General features: G+C 49.0%; 1 protein-coding gene across 5 annotated transcripts in view; it reads right to left on the bottom strand.

The window, feature by feature from the left end:
• The window catches only part of ARHGEF2 (Rho/Rac guanine nucleotide exchange factor 2), a 160,555-nt gene that overhangs the window by 124,901 nt on the left and 12,177 nt on the right, over positions 1-23,477 (bottom strand). For 2 of the 5 annotated variants that reach the window (XM_075607845.1, XM_075607841.1), the window contains exons 2-3: positions 3,318-3,441; positions 2,009-2,321 (exon numbers count right to left, since the gene is read on the bottom strand). In XM_075607845.1, coding sequence (XP_075463960.1) covers positions 2,009-2,292 — 284 coding nt within the window. In that variant the 5' untranslated portion in view covers positions 2,293-2,321; positions 3,318-3,441. Of the gene's footprint in view, positions 1-2,008; positions 2,322-3,317; positions 3,442-13,480; positions 13,601-23,477 lie in introns of those variants that run through there. The other 3 variants (XM_075607842.1, XM_075607844.1, XM_075607843.1) reach the window with 3 other exon arrangements.

Genomic DNA, 23,477 nt, shown 5'->3' with positions numbered 1-23,477 from the left:
CAAGTCGTCACTCACAGGTCTTTTTGATGAAAGCAAAGATGTGAATTTATTACAGGGGTGGGCAACTCCAGTACTTAAGGGCCAGCAACAGGTCTTCAGGGTTTCCCTGCTTCAGCACAAGGGGCTCAATCAGTGGCTCAGTCTTTGAGCCACTGATTGAGATATCCCTCGCTTCAGCACAGGTGGCTCAAACACCTGACCGGTTGGTGGTCCTTGAGGACTGGCGTTGCCCACCCCTGATTTATTAGATCGATGTTACGCTCCTGTCCATGATAATCACAGCTGTCCGGAGGAAGCACCTGGACAGAACCGAAACGTCGGTCTAATAAATTCCCATCTTTGCTTTCATCAAAAAGACCTGAGTGCTGATTTGTCCGTCCAATGTCTCTCCACCCAATATCTGGGGTTGGATTGTGCCGCTATATATATATGCAAATACAACTGTATGCTCATCTGCATGTTTTAGGCAGGTCTGCAACCCCGCCTTTCCCCATTATCACCCAGCATACAGCACTTCCACTACAGCAAGGGATTCTGGGAAATGACATGCAAATGAGCACACAGTGTCACTTTTTGCCTCAAAAACCATTTTTAACATGGTTCCCTATAGGCTTAAGCTTGCTGCTATAAATAAATATTACTGTATGCTCATTCACATGTCTTAGGCAGGTCTGCAACCCCACCTTTCACCATTATCACCCAGCACACAGCACTTCCACTGCAGCAAGGGATTCTGGGAAATGACATGCAAATGAGCACACACTGCCACCTTCTGCTTCAAAACTATATATATATATATATATATATATATATATATATATATATATATATATATATATATATATATATATATATATATATATATATACTCAAAGTGAATAACTAAAATCACTAATAAGTAACCTGCGTATGATATCCAATAACAATATATAAATCACCAATAAAAAAGATGTATTTATAGAGTTCAGCCTCAACATTTGTGGATGGTTTGTTCTAATCTAGACAAGGTTTTTTGGATCTACTCAAAGTCCCTCTGTATTAAAACCTCCGACCCTTGTCCGAGTCTTCACAGGTTTTCTGTTCTCCAACGACTGCAAACATTTATTTTCAGTAATTCTGTGGTTATACATATTAACTCTTTCCCTGCTGGAGAGGCCAGCACTGCATTGCCCTTCTCGCTAGCTGAGCCCTTCACGCAAACCTAGAACCCCTGGCTTGTATCTGAAACTACATTGGTGAAATCATAATGCTATTGTATAAATAAATATATATATATATATATATATATATATATATAAATATATATATATATATATATATATCACACACACATATACATACACACACAGTTCCAGTGGTGAACTGGTAAAAAGGCAACAGCACTCAGCAATTAAAAAAAGACTTATATCAGTATAAAGCAATACTTGCACATGTATCCAACGTTTTGATCCTGGAACGGGACCTTTATTAAGGGGGGTACTACCTTGATTTGATTACTGGAGTGCTGGATATTATTAAATATATATATATATATATATATATATATATATATATATATATATATATATATATATATATATATATATATATATATATATATATATATATATATATATATATAAATATATACCACCTTGAGAAAGGTCCCACTGGGGGACCGAAACGTCGGTTTTTGTGTCTTCTATCAAATATAGAACATTTTTGATTTACTTACCTGCGTGCTGTCCCTTGATGTCGTGTTGCAACCGGTATCGTATGGTCTGTTATTGCTTTATGGGATAAGCACCAAAACTTATTTACTTGCATATGGTGTGCCGGCTGTGCATTGGATTCTATATATATATATATATATATATATATATATTTTTTTTATTTAGAGAGGGACAGCCGATGAAGGTTTGGAACAAGCGCAAAACATAGGGAGGGAGATCTGAAATGCGTTGTCAGGGGAGGTGGAACGCGTCACTTGCCGGATAGAAGGCTGTGATGGATAATCGCAGCTCTGTACCTGAGTTGGTCATAGTCCGACTCGGCCTCTTGCAGCCTCTTCCCCGGCTCCCAGCTGTGTCTCCGGAAGGAGTCCCTCACGTGGATGGAGGATCGCAGGCGGCAGGACCTCAGGATCGGGACCCCCAGGAACCTGTCCAGCTCCTCCGAGGTCTCCTCCCAATCGTCCTCCTCTGCATCGCAGGGAATGCACGGCTCCACCGCAGACATGCAGCGCTGCTTCTGTCCCCGTGCGGTGAAGGGCCCGGCGTCACCGTCCGGCACAAACATCCCCGGGTTACTCATTCCTGTCCCCCTCACAAGAAATGGGGCGGCTGTGGGGCAGAGGGGTTACAAATCAGAACCGTGACATGGACCATATATGTAACATGTAGTATGGGATCTATGTATCAAGGCAAACGTGGTGCAATTCGTGGGCCAAATAAACTACCAGAGGTATCAAAGAAAAATCCGTTCATTTCAATGCAGCACGTTTGCCTTGATACATATGTATCTATATCTTATGCAGAGTTACAGTACCTAGTTACATAGCTATCCGCAGAGGTTTCCAAGCCTCACAGTGTGGAAGAAGAGACCTGTGAGGTTTGGAAAGTTCTGTACATGGGAAGAAGAGACCTGTGAGGTTTGGGAAGCTCTGTACATGTGAAGAAGAGACCTGTGAGGTTTGGAAAGCTCTGTACATGTGAAGAAGAGACCTGTGAGATTTGGAAAGTTCTGTACATGGGAAGAAGAGACCTGTGAGGTTTGGGAAGCTCTGTACATGTGAAGAAGAGACCTGTGAGATTTGGAAAGTTCTGTACATGTGAAGAAGAGACCTGTGAGGTTTGTAAAGCTCCGTATATTTGAAAAGGAGACATGTGAAGTTTGGAAAGCTCTGTACACATGAAGAAAAGACCTGTGAGGTTTGGGAAAACTCTGTACACGTGAAGAAAAGACCTGTGAGGTTTGGAAATCTCTGTACACGTGAAGAGACTTGTGAGGCTTCAGAAGCTCTGTACATGTGAAGAAGAGACTTGTGAGGTTTGCAAAGCTGAAGAAGAGACCTGTGAGGTTTGGAAAGCTCTGTACATGAGAAGAAGAGACTTGTGAGGCTTGGGAAGCTCTGTACATGTAAAAAAAAGAGACCTGTGAGGTTTATACACTATAATGTCACCTGTAAAAAACTCTGATGTTATTTCCTTAGAAGATATCAAAACCTACTACAAATAAAACACAAACATTACTCACATGTTCTTACTCCCGCAATTCCAAGTCATGGCCGTACCCCTCAAATGTAACATTTCCCAGCATGAATCTCAGAAAATACTCACCTACCTCCTTAAAGGGTGTAAGCTTAGGACCTGCATCCTCTGCGGGTTACAGCTGTGGGACGGATCCAAGGAACTGTGCCGGGGGCGGTGGGTGGGAGCGGTATCTGAATTTCTCATCCCACTGCTGCAAACAGAAGGCGTAACGTTAGGTTAAACAGCACTGGCTGTGCATACAGCATGCTACATTATAAGCACACGCATTATATGTGTGTATATATGTATACACACACACGTAGATAAAATGGCCACACTCAGGATGTTAGTCCCCTAGAATGGATTGCCTTGCATGGTGCAAGCTAACATTATAATCTGATGTTTAGGAGTCCAGTGTTGCTGAAGGGGGTCCCTCTGGGCAGCGAAACGTCAGGCTATCCTGTATTGTATGGATTAAATAAACACCAAATAATTGTAGTCACTTAACCAGTGTTCAGTGCTGGTATTATGGATACTTTGGTGATCATGCAGAATTAATTTACTGTGTTAAACATACAATATATTATAGTGTAGCCCCCTAGGGATTACTATGATTATTAGGGGTCAACTGATTATTGCCCCTCCCTGTATGTTTTGTGACCCGTGATGTCACTATAGGGAGTATAAAGGGTATATATAGCTCCACCCAGGGCCATCTTAACAACATTAGGGCCCCCGGGCAAAGCAGTGCATGGGGCCCGGCCTACACTGCCGCTCCCAGCCTCCCACGTGCTCACTAGCAGCAGCAGGCACTGGAAGTGCTGCACTGCTAGGCTGCGAGCGGTTGTGACGCGAGCCGGGGTGCCGGGCGGGGGGAGAGCGAGCAGAGCCGGGGTGCCAGGCGGGGGGGAGAGCGAGCGGAGCCGGGCGGGGGGAGAGCGAGCCGAGCCGGGGAGCGAGCGGAGCCGTGGTGCCGGGAGGGGGGAGAGCGAGCGGAGCTGGGGAGCCGAGCGGGGAGAGAGCGAGCAGAGCCGGGGTTCCGGGCGGGGTGAGAGCGAGCGGAGCCGGGGAGCCATGCGGGGGGAGAGCGAGCGGAGCCGGGGAGCCGGGCGGGGGGAGAGCGAGCGGAGCCGGGGAGCCGGGCGGGGGGAGAGCGAGCAGAGCCGGGGTGCCAGGCGGGGGGGAGAGCGAGCGGAGCCGGGCGGGGGGAGAGCGAGCGGAGCCGGGGTGCCGGGCGGGGGGAGAGCGAGCGGAGCCGGGGTGCCGGGCGGGGGGAGAGTGAGCGGAGCCGGGGAGCCGGGTGGGGGGAGAGCGAGTAGGGTTGCCAGGTGGCTTGTCCAAACATACTGGACACAATGGTGAAATGTGCGACGCGCGAGAATCGTTGGTGGGGAAGAATGTTATTTATAAATGACCTGACATGTCATTTGTTCTAAATTTCACTCCAAGTATTCACCAATTTGCACCAATTTATATTCTATTTTGTAAAAAATCTGGGGCGGAGTCTTGGGAGGGAGCGCCCTTCCGAGGATTGTTTAAGGAAATAGAATATGAAATAGTGCAAATTGGTGCAAATTGGTGCATGCTTGGAGTGACATTTAGAACAAATGACGTAATGGTCAGATCATTTATAAATAACTGACCTGCAGTCATACTGTACATGGCGAGCAATACTGATCTCACTGCTCCTCCCACAAATTCCAAGATTGTTGCACCCCTCCTCATTCTCTCTCTCTCCCCTCTTGTCCTCTCACCCCTCTTTGTCCTCTCACCCCCCTTCATCCTCTCTCATCCCTCCATCCCCCCTCCCTTCATCCTCTCACCCCCTCCCTTCATCCTCTGTTACCCCCCCCCCCCCCCCCATCCCTTCATCCTCACCCCCCCCCCTCCCTGTCATTATCAGTACAGTACAGTAGCTTTCAAATTTAGACTTCATAATCCAGCTTTAAATCGCATATTAAATCATGCCATTGAATAAGTAACCTGCTCTTTCTCCTTGGGGATGATCAGTAAGTAAGGGTGCTGCAGAGATTGCAATGCTGCTGTGATGAGAGCTGAGTTATGGAGCCTTTCTGAGAATTTACAATGGGGGTTATTTGTAATAGATCTTGAAAATGGAAAGACTGTTAGTATAGTAAAAGAAAAGTAAGGGTGAGTGAGCAATTAAACAAAAGTTACCAGTACTGTATGTACAGTACTGTCTGTCACCACACACACACACACACACACACACACACACACACACACACTGAGGCATTCACTCACTCACACTGAGGCACATACATATACAGGCAGGACACAGGACACAGACAGAAAGACAGACACACTGAGACACACACACACACATACACACACACACACACACAGATAGACAGACAGACAGAACACAGACACACTAAGACACACTGAGACACACACACACATACACATACACACACACACACACACACACACAGATAGACAGACAGAACACAGACACACTGAGACACACTGAGACACACTGAGAGACACTGAGACACACACACACACACACACACACACACACACACACACACACACACACACACACCTCTCTGCTGCATACTTTTTCCTCCGCTCTTTGGCCCCACCCCCAGGCTCCTGCCACCTCCCGATTGGCTGAATTACACTGCAGCAACCAATCAGAAGCTGCCCAGCCCCCTAGCAGCAGCAGCCCTGCTCTATCCCATGTCCGGTATTATCTCTCATATTTTACCGGACAGGGGAAGCACATACCGGACACCTGGCAACCCTAAGAGCGAGCTGGGCGGGGGGGGGGGGAGAGCATTGGTGGGCATGCGTGGGGCCCCCCTATGCTGTGGGACCCCCGGGCAACTGCCCAGCGTGCCCATACGTTAAGACGGCCCTGGGCTCCACCCTATGTTCTAGAACAGGTTCTTCAGAGTTCAGACTGGGGTCCTCACTGTGAGTCCTATAAATAGGTTTATGTGTATAGTCAAGTGTATTAATAAGTGTCCTGTCACTGTTTGTCATTTTCAGTTAGGAAACATGCCCTGATCTAAGTAAGCGCCCATAGTCAGGGTCCGAGACTGTGCTCACTATTGATAAGGATGTAGCATGCTCTTCATAGTAGTTCTCGGCATTGTAACTCTGGAGTATGTTTGGACCGGCCCGACCAGAAGGTGCCTAGTGCAATTCTGATCATATAGCTCTGCCAGTTATTCACTGAGCGCCACGAAACGCGTTGGAATACATCAAGAGACATTCTGTCTCGCCAGGATTAAAGCGACTGGATCAGTTGTGTCTAAGACGTGCCGATTCCCCGCTATCATCCGGTCCGGGATGCTTGCTGGGCTACCTATTTCGGCTGGCACCAACATCATCGAGGACCGCCCCTGCCTGTTGCTTGGGGTGAGCGAGGATTGAACACCGGCGGTGCTGGGTAAGCGCGCTGCGCATCACAGGCATCCAGGAGATACCCGTCCTGGTACCAGCTACATCTTCCAAGGAGAGAGATAGCAGGTCACAGTGCCACAGCAATCACGATAAGCCGGATTTTATTTATATTTTGTACGCGCGTTTGTTTCCTTCCTATGCCTTTAACTGTAATACAGTAATTGTAATACACAGAGTTGTGCACTCTTTTTTGTTCTTGTTTCTAGTTATGGTGGAAGTATGCAATGCTCGCCCCGGGGGCCCAAAGTGTTTGCCTGAAAGGTCAATTACTAACTATATGCAAGAGACTGCCCATCGGGCCTTTACTACAGGTAACCAGTATAAGAGCCTGCCCTGTGTACGAGTGAGAGTTACCGGGGGATGAAGTCCAGAGTGTTATTGTTTGCCACAAGTTTTGTCAAAAAGCCCCGCCTGTCAAATAAAGCACATTTTTGTTTCTTAAAAGTTCCTGGTGCCCATCTTTTTCCTATCTGCTTACCCAGCACCCTGCGCCTACCCAGCACCCTGCGCCTACCCGGCACCCTGCGCCTACCCGGCACCCTGCGCCTACCCGGCACCCTGCACCCTGTGCCTACCCGGCACCCTGCGCCTACCCGGCACCCTGCACCCTGCGCCTACCCGGCACCCTGCGCCTACCCGGCACCCTGCACCCTGTGCCTACCCGGCACCCTGCGCCTACCCGGCACCCTGCACCCTGCGCCTACCCGGCACCCTGCGCCTACCCGGCACCCTGCGCCTACCCGGCACCCTGCGCCTACCCAGCACCTACCCAGCACCCTGCACCTACTCAACACCCTGTGCATTCCCATTACCCACCCAGCACCTTGTATGTATGTATATATATATATATATATATATATATATATATATATATATACACACACACACACACACACACACACACACACATACATATACAAACATATATCATAGTACAGTATTGAAAAGTTGACTTCAGTGAAAATATAAATGTTTTTACAGTAAATTCCTCCCTCCTGATGCAGAATGAGACACTCCCCAAATGACGACAATAAAGTGACAAAGTGGCCGTGCCTTGTGTGTCATGTGTGACTGTGTTTATGTCGTGTGTGTGTGAGTGTGTGTATGTCGTGTGTGTGTGCTCATTGTTGGGTTCACTGGGTTTTCTCCTGGATCCTGAGTAGTAATTATGACTACATTCTGGGCTGTAATAAATATATTTTTCTGCACTTTTTTGTACCATCCTCCAGTAACACACAAATTCCTCCATGTGGACCCTGGGGTGTGTCCCTGGGGTGCAGCCAAATGCTCTGATGGACCGGTACCCCAGACAGAACCGCTTCTCTGTACTACATACAACGTTACTGTGCAGCCACCTCAGAGAAGCCAGCCAACCGACCATGGGGCACCAAATTACTGCTACATAAAGGCATGAGTGATTCCTCTGCCTGCAGGGGGATCAGGGATAAGTGACCCAGAGCCCCTCTGTTAAAAGATTAACCTGCCGATAAAGAGTGTGGTCTGCTGGTTATTATCCTAGACAAAGAGCTAACAATGGCTTGTCCGGCAACTGCTCCAATAAACAGCAGCACTGGGAGAAGGGGTGAAGGGCTTTACTGCGGGAACATAAATATCAGGAGGGGGGAGGTGGGGGCCTTGAGACATACAGTGACACCAGTATGGGGACAGAACGGTCACTCCCAGGGGCATATATCTATGGGACTGAGCAGGCCCCTCTGGAAGGGAAAAGGTTAATGGGAGACGTCTTTTCAAAAATGACTAATTGCTTTTATATTCCCCTTTTCATCCTGATGGCGCGCGTCTTCCTGATACCCTGCGGCGAGTGAAGGCCCGGCGAGCGAAGGCCCGGCGAGCGAAGGCTCGGCGAGCGAAGGCTCGGCGAGCGAAGGCCCGGCGAGCGAAGGCTCGGCGAGCGAAGGCCCGGCACGTGAAGGCCCGGCGAGTGAAGGCTCTGACTGATAACAATGACACCGAGTGTGGAGCAGGGGAACCTGGTTCAATTCCCGGTGTCGTCTCCTTGTGACCTTGGGCAAGTCACTTTATCTCCCTGTGCCTCAGTCACCAATAGCATAGATTGTAAGCTCTGCGGGGCAGGGGCAGTGTCTGTAACAGTCCTTATGTGCTGCGTACAGCGCGTTGTGCTGTAATTGTGACGCAGTGTGAAAGCGATTATCGCCACCTCGGACCTGGCGGATCAAAGTGACACATCCCTGCTCAATCTCATCATACTACCGCTCCCCCCATCGCTAATGGACGTACGCGAAGTAAAACACATCGATACACACAATGTACCCGAGAGCGACGCAGAGGCCTTTGCGCATCATTTTGAGCAATGCTCTGCATTGTGCCGCCTGCCCCTATGCAATCAATTCACAAAAGTCGGAATACCGACTTTACCTGAAATAGTGACTAACCCCCGAGGATGTGTGCACGCAGGACTCCGGTAGCTCCGAATTCTTCTAACATTACTTCATGGCCTTTAAAGTGGCAATACCTCAATACCTCTTGTTTTGCTGCAATAAATGCAGTCGGTGAGCCACTGATTGGGCCACCTGTGCTGAAGCTGGGAAATTATTCAAACCTAACCTGTTGGGGGGGGTCTTGAGGACTGGCATTGAGAACCCCTGATCTAGATCACGCGAGTGCCGCTATTGATAGTGTGCTGGTGTGTGTGTGTAAACACAAACACACACACATATATATACACACACGAGGGGTTCGTTAAATTTAAAGCGGTAAAACGCCAATTTCTGCCAAACAGAAAATAACGGCAGGATATCAGGAAGACGCGCGCCATCAGGATGAAAAGGGGAATACAAAAGCAATTAGTCATTTTTTTAAAAGACGTCTCCGGGCCTGATTATATATATATATATATATATATATATATAGCTTTACAGAGCTATTATTACAAGGGAAATAAGTGCATAATACACCAAAGTAAACATTGGGGAAAGGCAGCCCCTGCCCTGAACTGTTTATAATGTAGCTGGTGTTTTGTGCGACATACAGAGACAGAAGGAGCACATTTAATAGGGCAAGGTAAAGATGGGGCATGCGTGGGCAGTGGGTCATTGTGCCTGGCTATGGAAATGCTTCCTTATAAAAGTCACTTTTCGGGGTTTTTTTTTTTTTTTGAAGATTGGCTTGTGTGTGTGTGAGTGTGAGTGAGTGTGTGTGTGTAACTGCAGCAGTTATATTGAAAGATAGAGTCCCCAAAGGTGTGTGTGTGTGTGTGTGTGTGTGTGTGTGTGTATATATATATATATATATATAGGGAACCATGTTAAAAATGGTTTTAGAGGCAAAAAGTGACACTGTGTGCTCATTTGCATGTCATTTCCCAGAATCCCTTGCTGCAGTGGAAGTGCTGTATGCTGGGTGATAATGGGGAAAGGCGGGGTTGCAGACCTGCCTACAAACATGCAGATGAGCATACAGTTGTATTTGCATATTTGCTTTCCTGTGGAGGGTTTTTGTCACTTTTTTTACTCACCATAACTTAACTCAGTATTATGGTATAGCCTATCCCATAGCCTCTTTGCATACCCAGTTAAAATCAACCCCACACTGATGAGACCCATCAAGGTCGAAACAGCTGTCTGTGGGTGCCATGGCCCTTTGGCTTAGATCAAGGTGATATGAATGCTCCTCTCGGCCAGCACAGCTATGACCAAATGCAGTACCATCCTATCTGGGGCTTCAGTAGGAAAGGTCTGTGGCAAGCATTTGGCCCTCTAGCTCGTTGAGAGGTGGTGTCCAGGCCCCGGACCACAGAACCCCTGAGCCTTCGGGCTAAGGGGGGATGGCATTCGAACAACCAGCCCTTCGGGGCTGGGGTGCACCCGCACAACCCTCGAAAGAGGGGAGATGATGGGAACTCCCTTGCGGGCCTCGGGCCAGAGGGAGGAAGAGACGGATGTCCTGAATCGTAACGGAGGAAGGCATCAATGTCCCTGGAGACCTAGGCTTTCGGGCTGAAACCTTCAGGGAAACTGGGCACTGAGGGCGGGTCTGACTTCGGTTGGACAGTCCAAGGGCAAGCTCCCTATCCACTGAAGTGGACTGGGATCCGATGAGCGAGAGGGTGTACCCTCTCGGGAGGAAAAAAAAAAAAAGCTGTCTGTGGGTGGGTTTTCTGGGTATGCACCTTAACCCTGGCTGTGCTCAAAGCTGTGACCATGCAGCAAGCTTATGCCTATAGGGAACCATGTTAAAAATGGTTTTAGAGGCAAAAAGTGACACTGTGTGCTCATTTGCATGTCATTTCCCAGAATCCCTTGCTGCAGTGGAAGTGCTGTATGCTGGGTGATAATGGGGAAAGGGGTTGCAGACCTGCCTAAGACATGCAGATGAGCATACAGTTGTATTTGCATATACACACACACACACACACACCCTTTGGGGACTCTATCTTTCAATATAACTGCTGCAGTGTATAGCTATAACAAGTACCACTGTGGTATAGCTATACTGAGTATTCCTCTACATTGCAGGAGTGCTGCAGTGGTTGTAGGCAAAGTCTTTGCAAACAGATATATTGTCTGCTGGCTCATGTGACAGACTTCCCTTTTCCTTCTCACAGAGGGGGAGTTTGTGTGTGTGTGTGTGTGTGTGTGTGTGTGTGTGTGTGTGTGTGTGTGTGTGTGTGTGTGTGTGTGTGTGTGTGTGTGTGTGTGTGTGTGTGTGTGTGTGTGTGTGCGTGTGCGTGTGCGTGTTGCCTGATGTCATTGCCTTCTATTGTAATGAGTAAGGACACGAAACATTGGCCTGCGTCCATGCCCCGCACTGCCTCCCAGGCCCGCTCCAGCCTCTCCCACATCACTCTATATATAAAGTGCAGATTTAAAGGGTCTGAATGCCAACCGGTGCATTAACCCCTTTGCTGCTAGAGGGGTCCGCAACGCATCTCAGCAAGACGGCATTGCAGCTCCTCTAGCGACAAAAGGGTTCCATTTACTTTTGTACCAAGCTCCTGCAGTGTGTGTTACAATGCCCACATCCCATTATAATCTGTGTGTGGCCTAACGCCGGGGTGGCCAACTCCAGTCCTCAAGGGTCACCAACAGGTCAGGTCTACAGGATATCCCTGCTTCAGCAAAGGTGGCTCAATCACTGGTTCAAGCAGGAATATCCTTAAAACCTGACCTGTTGGTGGCCCTTGAGGACTGGAGTTGGCGCCTGCCTCCTGTTAACGAACATAGGATGTCCCACATGGCGTCACGATCTCCGTGTCCGCTGACTCCAAGATTTCAGAACGTCCCGCAGTGTCACTTTATACGATGGAGAGAAGCTTAGTACAGACCATGCAAAGAATCAGAAATCGGATGCAAAAACACGGAAAACGACACAGCAACATACGCTGCTAGTGACTGGGCGGGAGGAACTGGTTCTTTATTCAATGCACAAAACAATTCATTTATACATATTCCCCTAGGTACCTCACAACGAGGTTATCCTGGGTAATACATGGTCAGGTAACCCTCAGACCTACAGAGGTGTTCCATGACCCCCGCTAGCTTCTCCCAAGACACCGGACAGAGCTGCGACTATGGACCAGTACATCAATTTCCTCAACTCCAGTCCTCAAGGGCCACCAACTGCCCAGGTATTAGGGAGATCCATGCTTCAGCATAAGAGGCTCATTCAATGATTGAGCCACCTGTGCTGAAGCAGGGATATCCTTAAAACCTGACCTGTTGGTGGCCCTTGAGGACAGGAGTTAGCCACCCATGATTTACCTGCACATTTCCATTTGGCAAATACAACCATACTTGGGTTGGATTACTATTCAAACATCTGCAGTGCCATGAATGCATGGCTTTGTGCGCACAACGTCCCATATTAGAGTGCTAGCTCTTCGGGACACAGCTTTCCTGCATCACTATTGTAGGTTTTCCATAATCTAGCGCCGACATGAGACATAACTCAGACATGGAATTTAACGGCACAATTTGTTACTGCTCCAACATTTGAGTTCACACGGAGATAAAGTGACACCCCAAGGTCACGAGACGCTGTATCTGGTATCAAACAGAGTTCTCGCACTCCCAGCAAAGCGCCGTTAACAGCAGATACTGTGCCTGCCTACAGCACTGTCACACTATGCAGTAAAACAGTGACACGATCACACAGTGTTAAGGAGCAGGGTGCGCGGAGGGAATAAAAGGGGAACACGTAACCCCGAGAAACAGACATTAATATATATAATCCTAGCATATACAGTATGTTTGTAGCAAGCCACAGACAGTGCCACTTTCAAGAGCATGCATGGGATGGCCACTTGGTTAACCCACCAGTGCATTTTCAGCTCTGTTTTGCTCAGGACTCTCTCTTTAAAGTTGCAGTTCAGGCAATATCCTGCATGTGTGTTTTTTTTTAATAAATCAGTTCTGTAGTAAGAAAAAATACTTTTAGCATTTTCTGTTTTAAAAAACAACAACTTTGAAAGACCAATTTTCTTGTATTCTATTTTAACAAGCATGCTTGTTCCCATAGCAACGATTTACATTCCCCATATTTAAAGATGTCGCCAAACATTGCCAATCAATAGACGGAGAACGAATTGACCGGCAGCTATGCCGTTTTTTTTAGGTAAGTAGAGATTGCACAACTGAAACTATTGAAGTTAAAAAAAAAAAAACTAAAAAAACAAAAAAAAAAACGGGAGCCTGAACTGCAGCTTTAAAGCTTTCTGCACGATTGGTCATTCTGCATTTCTATGCACAGAAAGTCAATGCCCCCTCCCTCCTTCTCCCACACTGTGTGCACAGCGGGGTGTTCCAGGGGTGGGGGGGTTATTGGATGTCACTTACTCTGGTTACTGCTGCCGGGGTGACAGGGTTTCGTCTCTTCTTGGTGCGCTCTTCCTCTTGCTGCCCAGGTTACCAGCCCAATGCTGCATCTGAGACAATGCACACTCGCCCTGTCCCACCCCCCAGCGTGTCACTCTGTGCCCGATTGGCTGCGAACACAGAAGCAGCACCAATCACCATGAAGCAAGGACACGCCAGGTAACCTTCTCCTCTTACATTTAAATGGAGTGGTGGCATTTAAAGCGGCACAGACCTGTTATAATAAACTGTGATTGTATTACAACGGTGGGAGACCCAAAGGCATTGCAGGAACATCTGGCAGCTAAAGGGTTATTCCAGGAGCAACCAGCTCCAGCCTTCAAGGGCCACCAACGGGTCAGGTTTTCAGGATATCCCTGCTTCAGCACAGGTGGCTCAATGAGCCAGCCCTGGGTTATTCTGATTAATACATTAAAATAAATGTTATGATTCCGTTGGTACGCCAGCGCAGGAAGCGCAGGAAGCGCAGGAAGCGAAATTCAGAAACATCGCAAACAAAAGTAACAGGTTAAGGAGCCAAAGGTAAAGCACTGGGGGAAACGTGGCAGTAGTGGGTGTATCGGCCAGAACAGGAGCCAAGCAAGGGCCACACCGGAACCAAGCAGGGGCCACATAGGAGCCAAGCAGAGGCCACACAGGGGCCACGCAGGAACCAAGCAGGGGCCACACAGGAGCTAAGCAGGGACCACACAGGAGCCAAGCAGGGGCCACACAGGAGCCAAGCAGGGGCCACGCAGGAACCAAGCAGAGGCCACACAGGGGCCAAGCAGAGGCCACGCAGGAACCAAGCAGGGGCCACACAGGAGCCAAGCAGGGGCCACGCAGGAGAAGTAAGAAATGGAAAAATGTAACAAAGAGGTAAGCGAAGTGTTACCCAATGCAAGTCCTTCCCTAATGTACAAATACTCTGCATCTTCTCCTTGAGACAGAACCGTGTCTCATCCAGCTTCTCCCCCACTTAGGAAGTCACCACTTCCCATCAATGAAGAAGAGTCCAGCTGTATTCCCCACATTCACAGAGCAGTAGCACAGGAGGCAGAGGGAGGAGGGGGTAGGATACCTTTTATTGGACCAACAAGTAGTTGATATGTTACAGGTTTCCAACCTCTCAGGGTCGGGGTAGGACACGATGAAGAACCCTGAGAGGTTGAGAAGCCTGAAACACATACAGTACACTACTTGTTGGTCCAATAAAACGTATCATACCCCTCCTCCTGCTCCCTCCTGTGTTACTACATGGAAGGAAAGACCAACCCGGTCCCCCACCCTTCTTTGCACACTCACAAAAAGGTACTTACCAACAATCAAGGCCAGGCACTGCCATCCAGTGCACTTTCCCCCCCAACATCCCACTTAGATTGTAAGCTCTGCAGTGCGGTAGGGATCCCCACCCCTATCATGTGATTTTATGTTGTTGAATTTGCAGAGTAAGTGCCGTTACCCTCACCTGTAATTCTATGGTTTATTTTGTAAAGTGCAATGTACATTGTTGCCCCTGTATCAATAAAAATATTACATCCAGGCGTCCAATTTTACTGGCGCACTCCGAGCTCTCGTCATCATTTTATCCCCAGCATTAAAACCCATATAAACATCTCTCAAACACAAAGTCACAATTAGTCACACAAAACATTATTGTTGTGGACCACCAAATGACAATATGTCAGGTCAGGAGTGGGGGGCGAGGGGGATCAACTCCAGTCCTCAAGCCCCCCTCCCCCCAACAGGTCAGGTTTTCAGGATATCCCTGCTTCAGAACAGGTGGGTTAATCAGAGGCTCAGTCAAAGACTGAGCCTCTGATTAAGCCACCTGTGCTGAAGCACTGACTGGGCCACCTGTGCTGAAGCTGACTGATTGAGCCCCCTTTGCTGAAGCAGGGGCTGATTGAGCCACCTGTGCTGAAGCCTGATTAAGCCACCTATGCTGAAGAATGGACATCCTGAAAACCTGACCTGTTAGGGGGGGGTTTGAGGACTGGAGTTGAGTACCCCTAGGTTAGGTTACGATCTTTGAAGTGGGATGCATTCTCGCGCATTCCCGGTATGAGGGGTAATAGGGAGCGGTTATATGGGGCAATAGGAGGAGTTATATTGAGTGTCCCCGGAATGATGCTGCGGCTTCCTGTTGGACGCCTGTTTAAATGCCCGAAGAATAGCGCGGTTTAGCGCCGGAGAACCCACAGGCTGAAATCATGTAAACAAATCTAGATTGAAATTCATCGGAATTTCTGTTTTAATGAATATTTCATCGGGCCTGCAATACGTGTAACTGTGATATAATGAGAGCACTGTATGCAGAAATATGTGCTATGCAGATCAGGGGCGGCCAATTTCAGTCCTCTAGGGCCACCAACAGGTCAGGTTTTCAGGATATCCCTACTTCAGCACAGGTGGCTCAGTCAAAGACTGAGCCACTAATTGAGCCACCTGTGCTGAAGATGGGACTGATTGAGCCACCTGTGCTGAAGCAGAGCTATCCTGAAAACCTGTCCTGCTAGTGGCCCTCGAGTACTGGAGTTGTCCGCTCCTGATTGATATATTAATTGCCTCACTATATACTCATATTGTAATAATGACCTGCTGTTTTCCTACATTACATTGTTATTAGGATATTTCACCCTGCTGGACATGCTGACCGCACAGAAACAATACGTCACTATATTGCAATACGTCACTATATTGCATCACACATTATTTGCAATCTTGGGTCTTCGCCGAAGATGCGAGATATTTGTGGTCATTCCACGTGTGATTTGATTGCCCAAAATATATTTCTCCTCTTGTCAAATGACAATGAATATATCTCAATCAGGGGAGGGGGGCAACTCGAGTCCTCAGGGGTCACCAACATTTTTGTAAAAACCAGATCAAACTTTGGGGGGGGAGGTGATCTTTGTCGCTGGAAATAAATAAAGTGACCGTTGAGAAATTGCGGGATTGGTATTTTTTTGTGGCAGCAGAGTGACCCCGAACATGGAGGGACACAGAATCTGTTTGGAATAATTTCTATTTAAATGATGTTTAAACGCGGAGGCGGCGATGTGTTTTAACTCTTTAAAAGGTATCATATATCATATATCAAAGAGCCTTCATACCACAGGTTGGGAGAAGGGGTGGCTCAGTGAGTAACGACACTGACTCTGTCAATATAGGATGACTGAGTGTGAAGCAGGGAAACCTGGTTCAATTCCCGGTGTCGGCTCCTTGTGACCTTGGGCAAGTCACTGTATCTCCCTGTGCCTCCGGCACCAACAGCATAGATTGTAAGCTCTGCAGGAATCATACCGTGCTGTAATTGTGACGCGCCTTGTGTCCCATCGGGAGAAAAGCCCTATATGAAATAAAGTTATTAATTATCATTATATATTTTAATGGACCAGCCTATCAGTCGTACAAGGTTTTCATCCAGTGGTGTCGTTGTCAGATCACATCTGGTTCTGAGAGCTCTCCAGTTCTGAAAGATTCTGCCCCACGAAATCCTTGTACGAGCGATATCTTGGTCCATTCCATTTTTCCTTCTCTTACAGACAGTTCTTTCCTCCTAATGATTACAAGGATATCCCGAGGAATGGGCAGGCGGACGGCAAAAATAGCGCCGTGACTTATGAGATGATGACACGGAGAAGTGAGCTCATGTCGGGGCGGTGTCGCCGGCCGTAACAAGTCATCTTCCGGACTTTTAATCCTGACGGCACTATAAAAAGCAGTGAGAAAAACCAAACATTCGATCTGTAAAGAGAGCGTCACTGTGGAGTTTCCTACACGCTGTGACATCCTGACCAAGTGACACTTGCATGGAAAGGGTTGTACTAAGAATTTAAAGGCCCAGTACCTGGCACTTAGCAGTGTGTATCGGATTTAATATAAAATAAAAACATACTGATCATACTTTGATTTTTTTTATAGCAGTCTTTAGCCCACCTCCCCAGCGGTGCGAGATCTTTGTAACACTTTCCTGTTTGTGATCATTTGTTGCCAATGTTCCCAGCAGTTTAAGCTGCAAACTGTAACAATAGATAATGTTATCGTAGTAATGTAAGAATACATTGTAGCTGCTGAGTTACACTGACTGAAGGATTGATTGAAACTGAAAGGCAGCCATTTAGTGAACCCTGGGAAGCAGGATCTTTGCTGATCGATCACGGGTGAACCAATCGATCAGCAGCTTAGGTCATTCATTTTCAATAAAGGTAATCAAAGGCGGCATATATTAAAACAATATATATATATATATATATATAGCAACTGTAAATATTACTGTATGTATATATTGTTTATTTAAAGTGCTGCTTGGATTGCCTCTTTAAAAAGTTTAAAGCCCCTGAATCCAGAGTATTAGTGCCCCACGTGATAGAATAACAGGGTTTAACCCCTTGCTTCCAGAAGTGCCAGCAACCGCTCCAGTATCAAAGTGACTGACTTATCAGTAAAGTAGATGTGTGTAAAGGGTTAAATTGCCGACAGCTAATACGCAGGTGAGTGTTCCTTCTTTATGGCAATTCCTGGAGCTCCGTAACTGCCGCGCAGGACTCAGCCTACCCCCACGTTACCGCAGCTGTGGCTATGCACCAGGACGTGGACAGCCGGGTGCCACGACCTGGAGAGAGCGTTTAAAGAGTCAGTTGCCCTTGGGGGACATAATGGGGAATAATGCTGCCACCGACACACTGACACGATACCGGGAGACACGTTACCCGGGAGACACGTTACCCGGGAGACACGTTACCCGGGAGACACGTTACCCGGGAGACACGTTACCCGGGAGACACGATACCCGGGAGCCGGGTGCAGGACATCCTGTTTTGCCTCGCACGGTGAGGCCGCGTCCAGATTGAGAGCGCGCGCTTGAGCGCTGCGTGAAGAATCACGTTATGTCAATGTGATCATCTATAGAGTGCGCGCCCGTGAGCGTTCCGCGGGGAGCAGCGTGAGGACATATTATTTTGTATTTGTCGCGCGATGGCCGGGTCACGGAAGCGGTTCGCCCAATGAGGGTGAACGAGCTCCGCGATGTCACGGCCACGCCCCCCGAAATGCTCCCCCCCCCCCTTGTCGCGTGCCCAACAACAAGTACAGGAATCGCCCCAGCTTCACCAGCGCGTGATGTCACGGCGCGGGCTTTTCTTATTCTGATTTAACTCGGACGTCATCGAAATTTCCTGGCAAAATATTTTATAACCAAGAGCTTCGGTATTTGCGCCTGTACGTGGAAAGTTGAGGCTGAAGGTGTGGCTCAGTGAGTGAAGGCTCGGCGAGTGAAGGCCCGGCGAGTGAGGGCCCGGCGAGTGAAGGCCCGGCGAGTGAGGGCCCGGCGAGTGAGGGCCCGGCGAGTGAAGGCCCGGCACGTGAGGGCCCGGCACGTGAGGGCCCGGCACGTGAGGGCCCGGCGAGTGAAGGCCCGGGCGAGTGAAGGCTCGGCGAGTGAAGGCTCTGCGAGTGAGGGCCCGGCGCGTGAGGGCTCGGCGAGTGAAGGCCCGGCGAGTGAGGGCCCGGCGCGTGAGGGCTCGGCGAGTGAGGGCCCGGCGCGTGAGGGCTCGGCGAGTGAAGGCTCAGTGAGTGATGGCCCGGCGAGTGAAGGCTCGGCGAGTGAGGGCCCAGCGCGTGAGGGCTCAGCGAGTGAAGGCCCGGGTGAGTGAAGGCTCGGCGAGTGAAGGCTCGGCGAGTGAGGGCCCGGCGCGTGAGGGCTCGGCGAGTGAAGGCCCGGCAAGTGAAGGCCCGGCGAGTGAGGGCCCGGCAAGTGAAGGCCCGGCGCGTGAGGGCTCGGCGAGTGAAGGCCCGGGCGAGTGAAGGCTCGGCGAGTGAAGGCCCGGCGAGTGAAGGCTCGGCGAGTGAAGGCCCGGCGAGTGAGGGCCCGGCGAGCGAAGACACTAAGTATGAAGCGGGGGAACCTGGTTCAATTCCCGGTGTCCTTACTAGTACTTGCCTAACGGCGACCCATTACCTAGGGACAGATCTGGATGTAAGAAACTGCTTCTCATACATTATGTGACTCCAGCACACAGAGCAAAGCCCCCAGCACGCGTCTCACCGCCGGCCTGAGTGAGAGGTTCCCCATCTGACGTAGCATACGTCTCACATTCTGCATCGGGAGCTGTCCTTACACCGACCGCAGCTCTGCTCCAACAACCCGAACACTGCGGCTAAACGCACTTATCTACGGTTATACACAGACCCCTGTATCTGGGAATAATGCTTATCTTATTTAGAAACATCACGGCTTGCAATAAATAACAACCTAACTGCTGAAAAGCCGACGAGAGAAGCCACTCAGCGGCTGATTGAAGTTTCATCCTCTTGCACATGACTGCACTCAAAGTGCTCACCTTACACAGAGGAACATTGTCACGGTGTGTCCCCGACCCTGTCACCCTGTGTGTCTGCCATTCACATCAAAGGGACTTACCTCCCCACTCTGCATAAAGCAGCCCTCTGTTTTCTACCACTACAAAGGTTAGCAGGTACACACGGATCCTTCTATACTTTCCTGAAAGCCCCTGCGTGGTACACCAGGCACTGACCCCCGGGGGGCTGTGTGTGGAAACGAGCTGTTTGTTCTTTGTTATCTGAGGAAGGATAGTGGAAGATCCGGGCAGATCTCAGCCCTGCAGCATTGTGCCATGAACAGGTGTCTATAAAACACTTCGCTTCCTGACTCTCTGCAGCAGACGTCCCCAAGTTAATGTACATTCCCCTTTCTGCAGGGATCCCGCTCTTTCTTCTTTATACCTTAGCAGTACAGGGAAAAGGGAGACCAAAAAGCGCACCAGCACAAACGGAGCAGGAAGAACCCAGGACAAAAAAATGATTAAAAGGGCACTTTAATGTGGCAAAAGACCCATCCAATGCATTTCGAACGTCGCAGCGTTCGAAATGCATTGGATGGGTCTTTTGCCACATTAAAGTGCCCTTTTAATCATTTTTTTGTCCTGGGTTCTTCCTGCTCCGTTTGTGCTGGTGCGCTTTTTGGTCTCCCTTTTCCCTGTATTACATTGAGTAGCTGCACAGCCTGCCTGCCTGCCCTACCAGGATGTGAGTACTTGTATATTTTTCAGGGGAACCTGCCAATGAGACTGATGGTGAGTGGGTTGCACCACACACCACCTGTCTTCAGGAGGATAGTACCCATTATATGACACAATAGGTACTATATCAATTGTTAGTACCCTGGTACAGTGGTCTGGCTTATTATCATTTTGAGATATACCTGCATTTGAGCGCTTCAGCTATTTTCCATTATACCTTAGCAGGCCTGACACGTCTGCTTTTATTTGTTAAAGGGACACTCCCACCTACTCCATTTTTTTTTAACCCGCCTCTCTTTTTTTACATGGGGGTTCCCGAGGCGGAATCACGCGCTTCGGTTCACGATACACGCCTATAAAAGGTTGCGCCAGTACAGTACGCGGCGCAGGCGTTTCAAGTACACAGAAGTACTGGCGTTACCTTTCCCGGGACGTATCTCTGGAATCAGGAGGTCCCCAGAGTTGAAATGAACGCAGTTCAATCCTGGGGGGTCCCCTGCTCCCCACCCATGTAAAAAAAAAATTGGGGGAGGGGCGGGGGTTGACTGTTTTAAGCTGACAAAGGCAGTTTTCCTATCATAGAACAAAAGGAGGGAGGAGGAGGGGGTACGATACATTTTTTTTGGACCAACAAGTAGTTGTAAAACCTCTCAGGGTCCTTCATCTGGTCCGACTCATACCCTGAGAGGGTCTCAGACAGGTCTGCAACGCTGCCTTTCCCCATTATCTCTTAGCATACACTGCAGCCAGGGATTCTGGGTAATGACATGCAACTGAGCACACAGTGTCACCTTTTACTGCATGTCCATTTTAACATGGATCCCCATAAGCCTATGCCTGCCGCATAACACAGCTTTTCAGCACAGAATGGGTTAAGAAATGTAGAGCCAGTAACCCTACTCACAGACAGCTGTTTCAACCATTTGGATCTCATCAGTGTGAGGCTGCTTATACTGACTTTGCAATGAGACGTTGGAATAGGCCTCAACCTCATATTATACTAGTTATGGCGGGTAACAAGTGACAAAAACCCTCCGCCGTACAGTGTGCAGCAAATAAAAGTATCCCTTGTGAGCACAGTCACACGTCTCAGACAGGGCTGCAACCCTGCCCTTCCCCATTATCTCTTAGCATGCCGTGCATTCCACTGCAGCTAAGGATTCTGGGACTGTTTACAGTCACTTCTTTAGTGCACACTCCTTTTAGCGTGGTAGTGGTGAGAGCAGCTGCATGGTATCTATTCCCCGAGTGCCCTAGCGTGTCAGCCGGTTCTAAGCGCTGCATCGGATTCCATACAATGGGGCCTCTGATTTATCACCGGAGTTATTAAAAAGAAGCCTCGGGTTCGTTAATATTCTCCTGCCCGGCTTCAAAAGAAAGGAAATACCTTTACGCGCTGGGGTCACAGACGCACATCTCCCCCGCAGCGAGGAACACCGCAGAGCCGTCTGTTTAGTCTCATTGTACTGGTAATACCATTAACCTCTCTGCAGTCGGGGAGGGAGCGCTCTGCAACGCCTTGCGGGCCTCTCTGGTATGGAAGGGATTAACAACCCCCCCAAAAAGGATGCAATGGTTCAAATTCCAGGGTCCTTCGCGATCTTGGGCGAGTCACCTGATCCTCAGGCGCCAGAATTACGATTGTAAACTCTTTAGCAGGGGGTGTGCAACTCCAGTCCTCAACGGCCATCAACAGGTCAGGTTTTCAGAATATCCCTGCTTCAGCACAGGTGGCTCAACCAGTGGGTCAGTCGTTGACTGGCCAACTCCAGTCCTCAAGGGCCACCAACAGATCACGGTTTACGGATATCCCTGCTTCAGCACAGTGAGCCACCTGTGCTGAAGCAGGGATATCCTGAAAACCTGACCGGTCGGTGACCCTTGAGGACTGGAGTTGGCCGCCCCTGCTCTATAGCTTAGGGACCGCACGCGATAATGTAATTGTGACGCTGTATAACAGGGTAAAGCACCCCAAAATATGTCAGGAAAAGACACAAAATGTTGAGAAAATTCACAAAAAGTCTACAAATAAGGGTAACGGAACCTTCCAAAGGCCCCGGGGGTACAGGAAAGACATGTTCCAGAAGTTCCTAATGATTCTTCTAAGTGTCTTTTAACTGTCTGCGCACTGCCACCCCCCTCTGCCCCTTCTGCCCCCTCCCGCTACATACAGCAGTGAAGGTGTCCCTGATCCCCACCCCCTGCAGCATCCTCTCCTCTTCCGGTCCCCTGTGAGCTAAGGGATGAGCGCCTAGCTTCCCCTCTCTGCTGCGCTTGTGTATCAGTGCTGTCCCAGCCTTTGTTGTGTACACTTTGTCCCGGTTGCTACAGTGATTCATTCCCCACCCTACATCTTATCACTTCCCTGCAGCTCCCCAGATCCATCACTCCGCTCCCCGCCTCCCACACTCTCTCTCCATCCCCCCCCCCACCCCACCCAACACTCCCCCCCGCCCGCCCATGGAAACCACAGCTGGAGTTCTGGGCAGCTGGTCCACTTTGGGAATCATTGCAAATCTTCCTGCCCACTCGCCCCTCAAAAATACTAATTGGGGGCTCAGCAGTTTCATATTAAAGCCCCCTGTCCCATTTAGCCACGCATGCTGGATTTGCAAAGCGCTTTTCCACACGACGCCTTCTCCACAATGTCTATCATTTCTCCATCCCAGGCAGTCAGAACTTTGTGTAGATGGCTCTGTTTTTGTAGCTGCCAAAGGTAGTTGGCGGATAATTCTTCGCTGATGCTTCCCGCGATGCCCACGATGCAGTGATCCGAGTTCTACAAGAGCATTTGGAAACGTCTTCTGCAAAAGTTATTGTGACACCTGTATTTCTCAAAAGGAAAACGTACTGGAACATTTCACAGCGACGACGTAGAATGTGACACAGGGGTCTCAAACTCAGTCTTCAAGGGCCACCAGCAGGCCAGCTTTTAA

The sequence above is a fragment of the Ascaphus truei genome, chromosome 7, assembly GCF_040206685.1.
Source record: "Ascaphus truei isolate aAscTru1 chromosome 7, aAscTru1.hap1, whole genome shotgun sequence".
Classification (NCBI taxonomy): domain Eukaryota; kingdom Metazoa; phylum Chordata; class Amphibia; order Anura; family Ascaphidae; genus Ascaphus; species Ascaphus truei.
The sequence above is the reverse complement of the archived record's forward strand: the minus strand, read 5'-3'. Positions and strand labels throughout refer to the sequence as shown.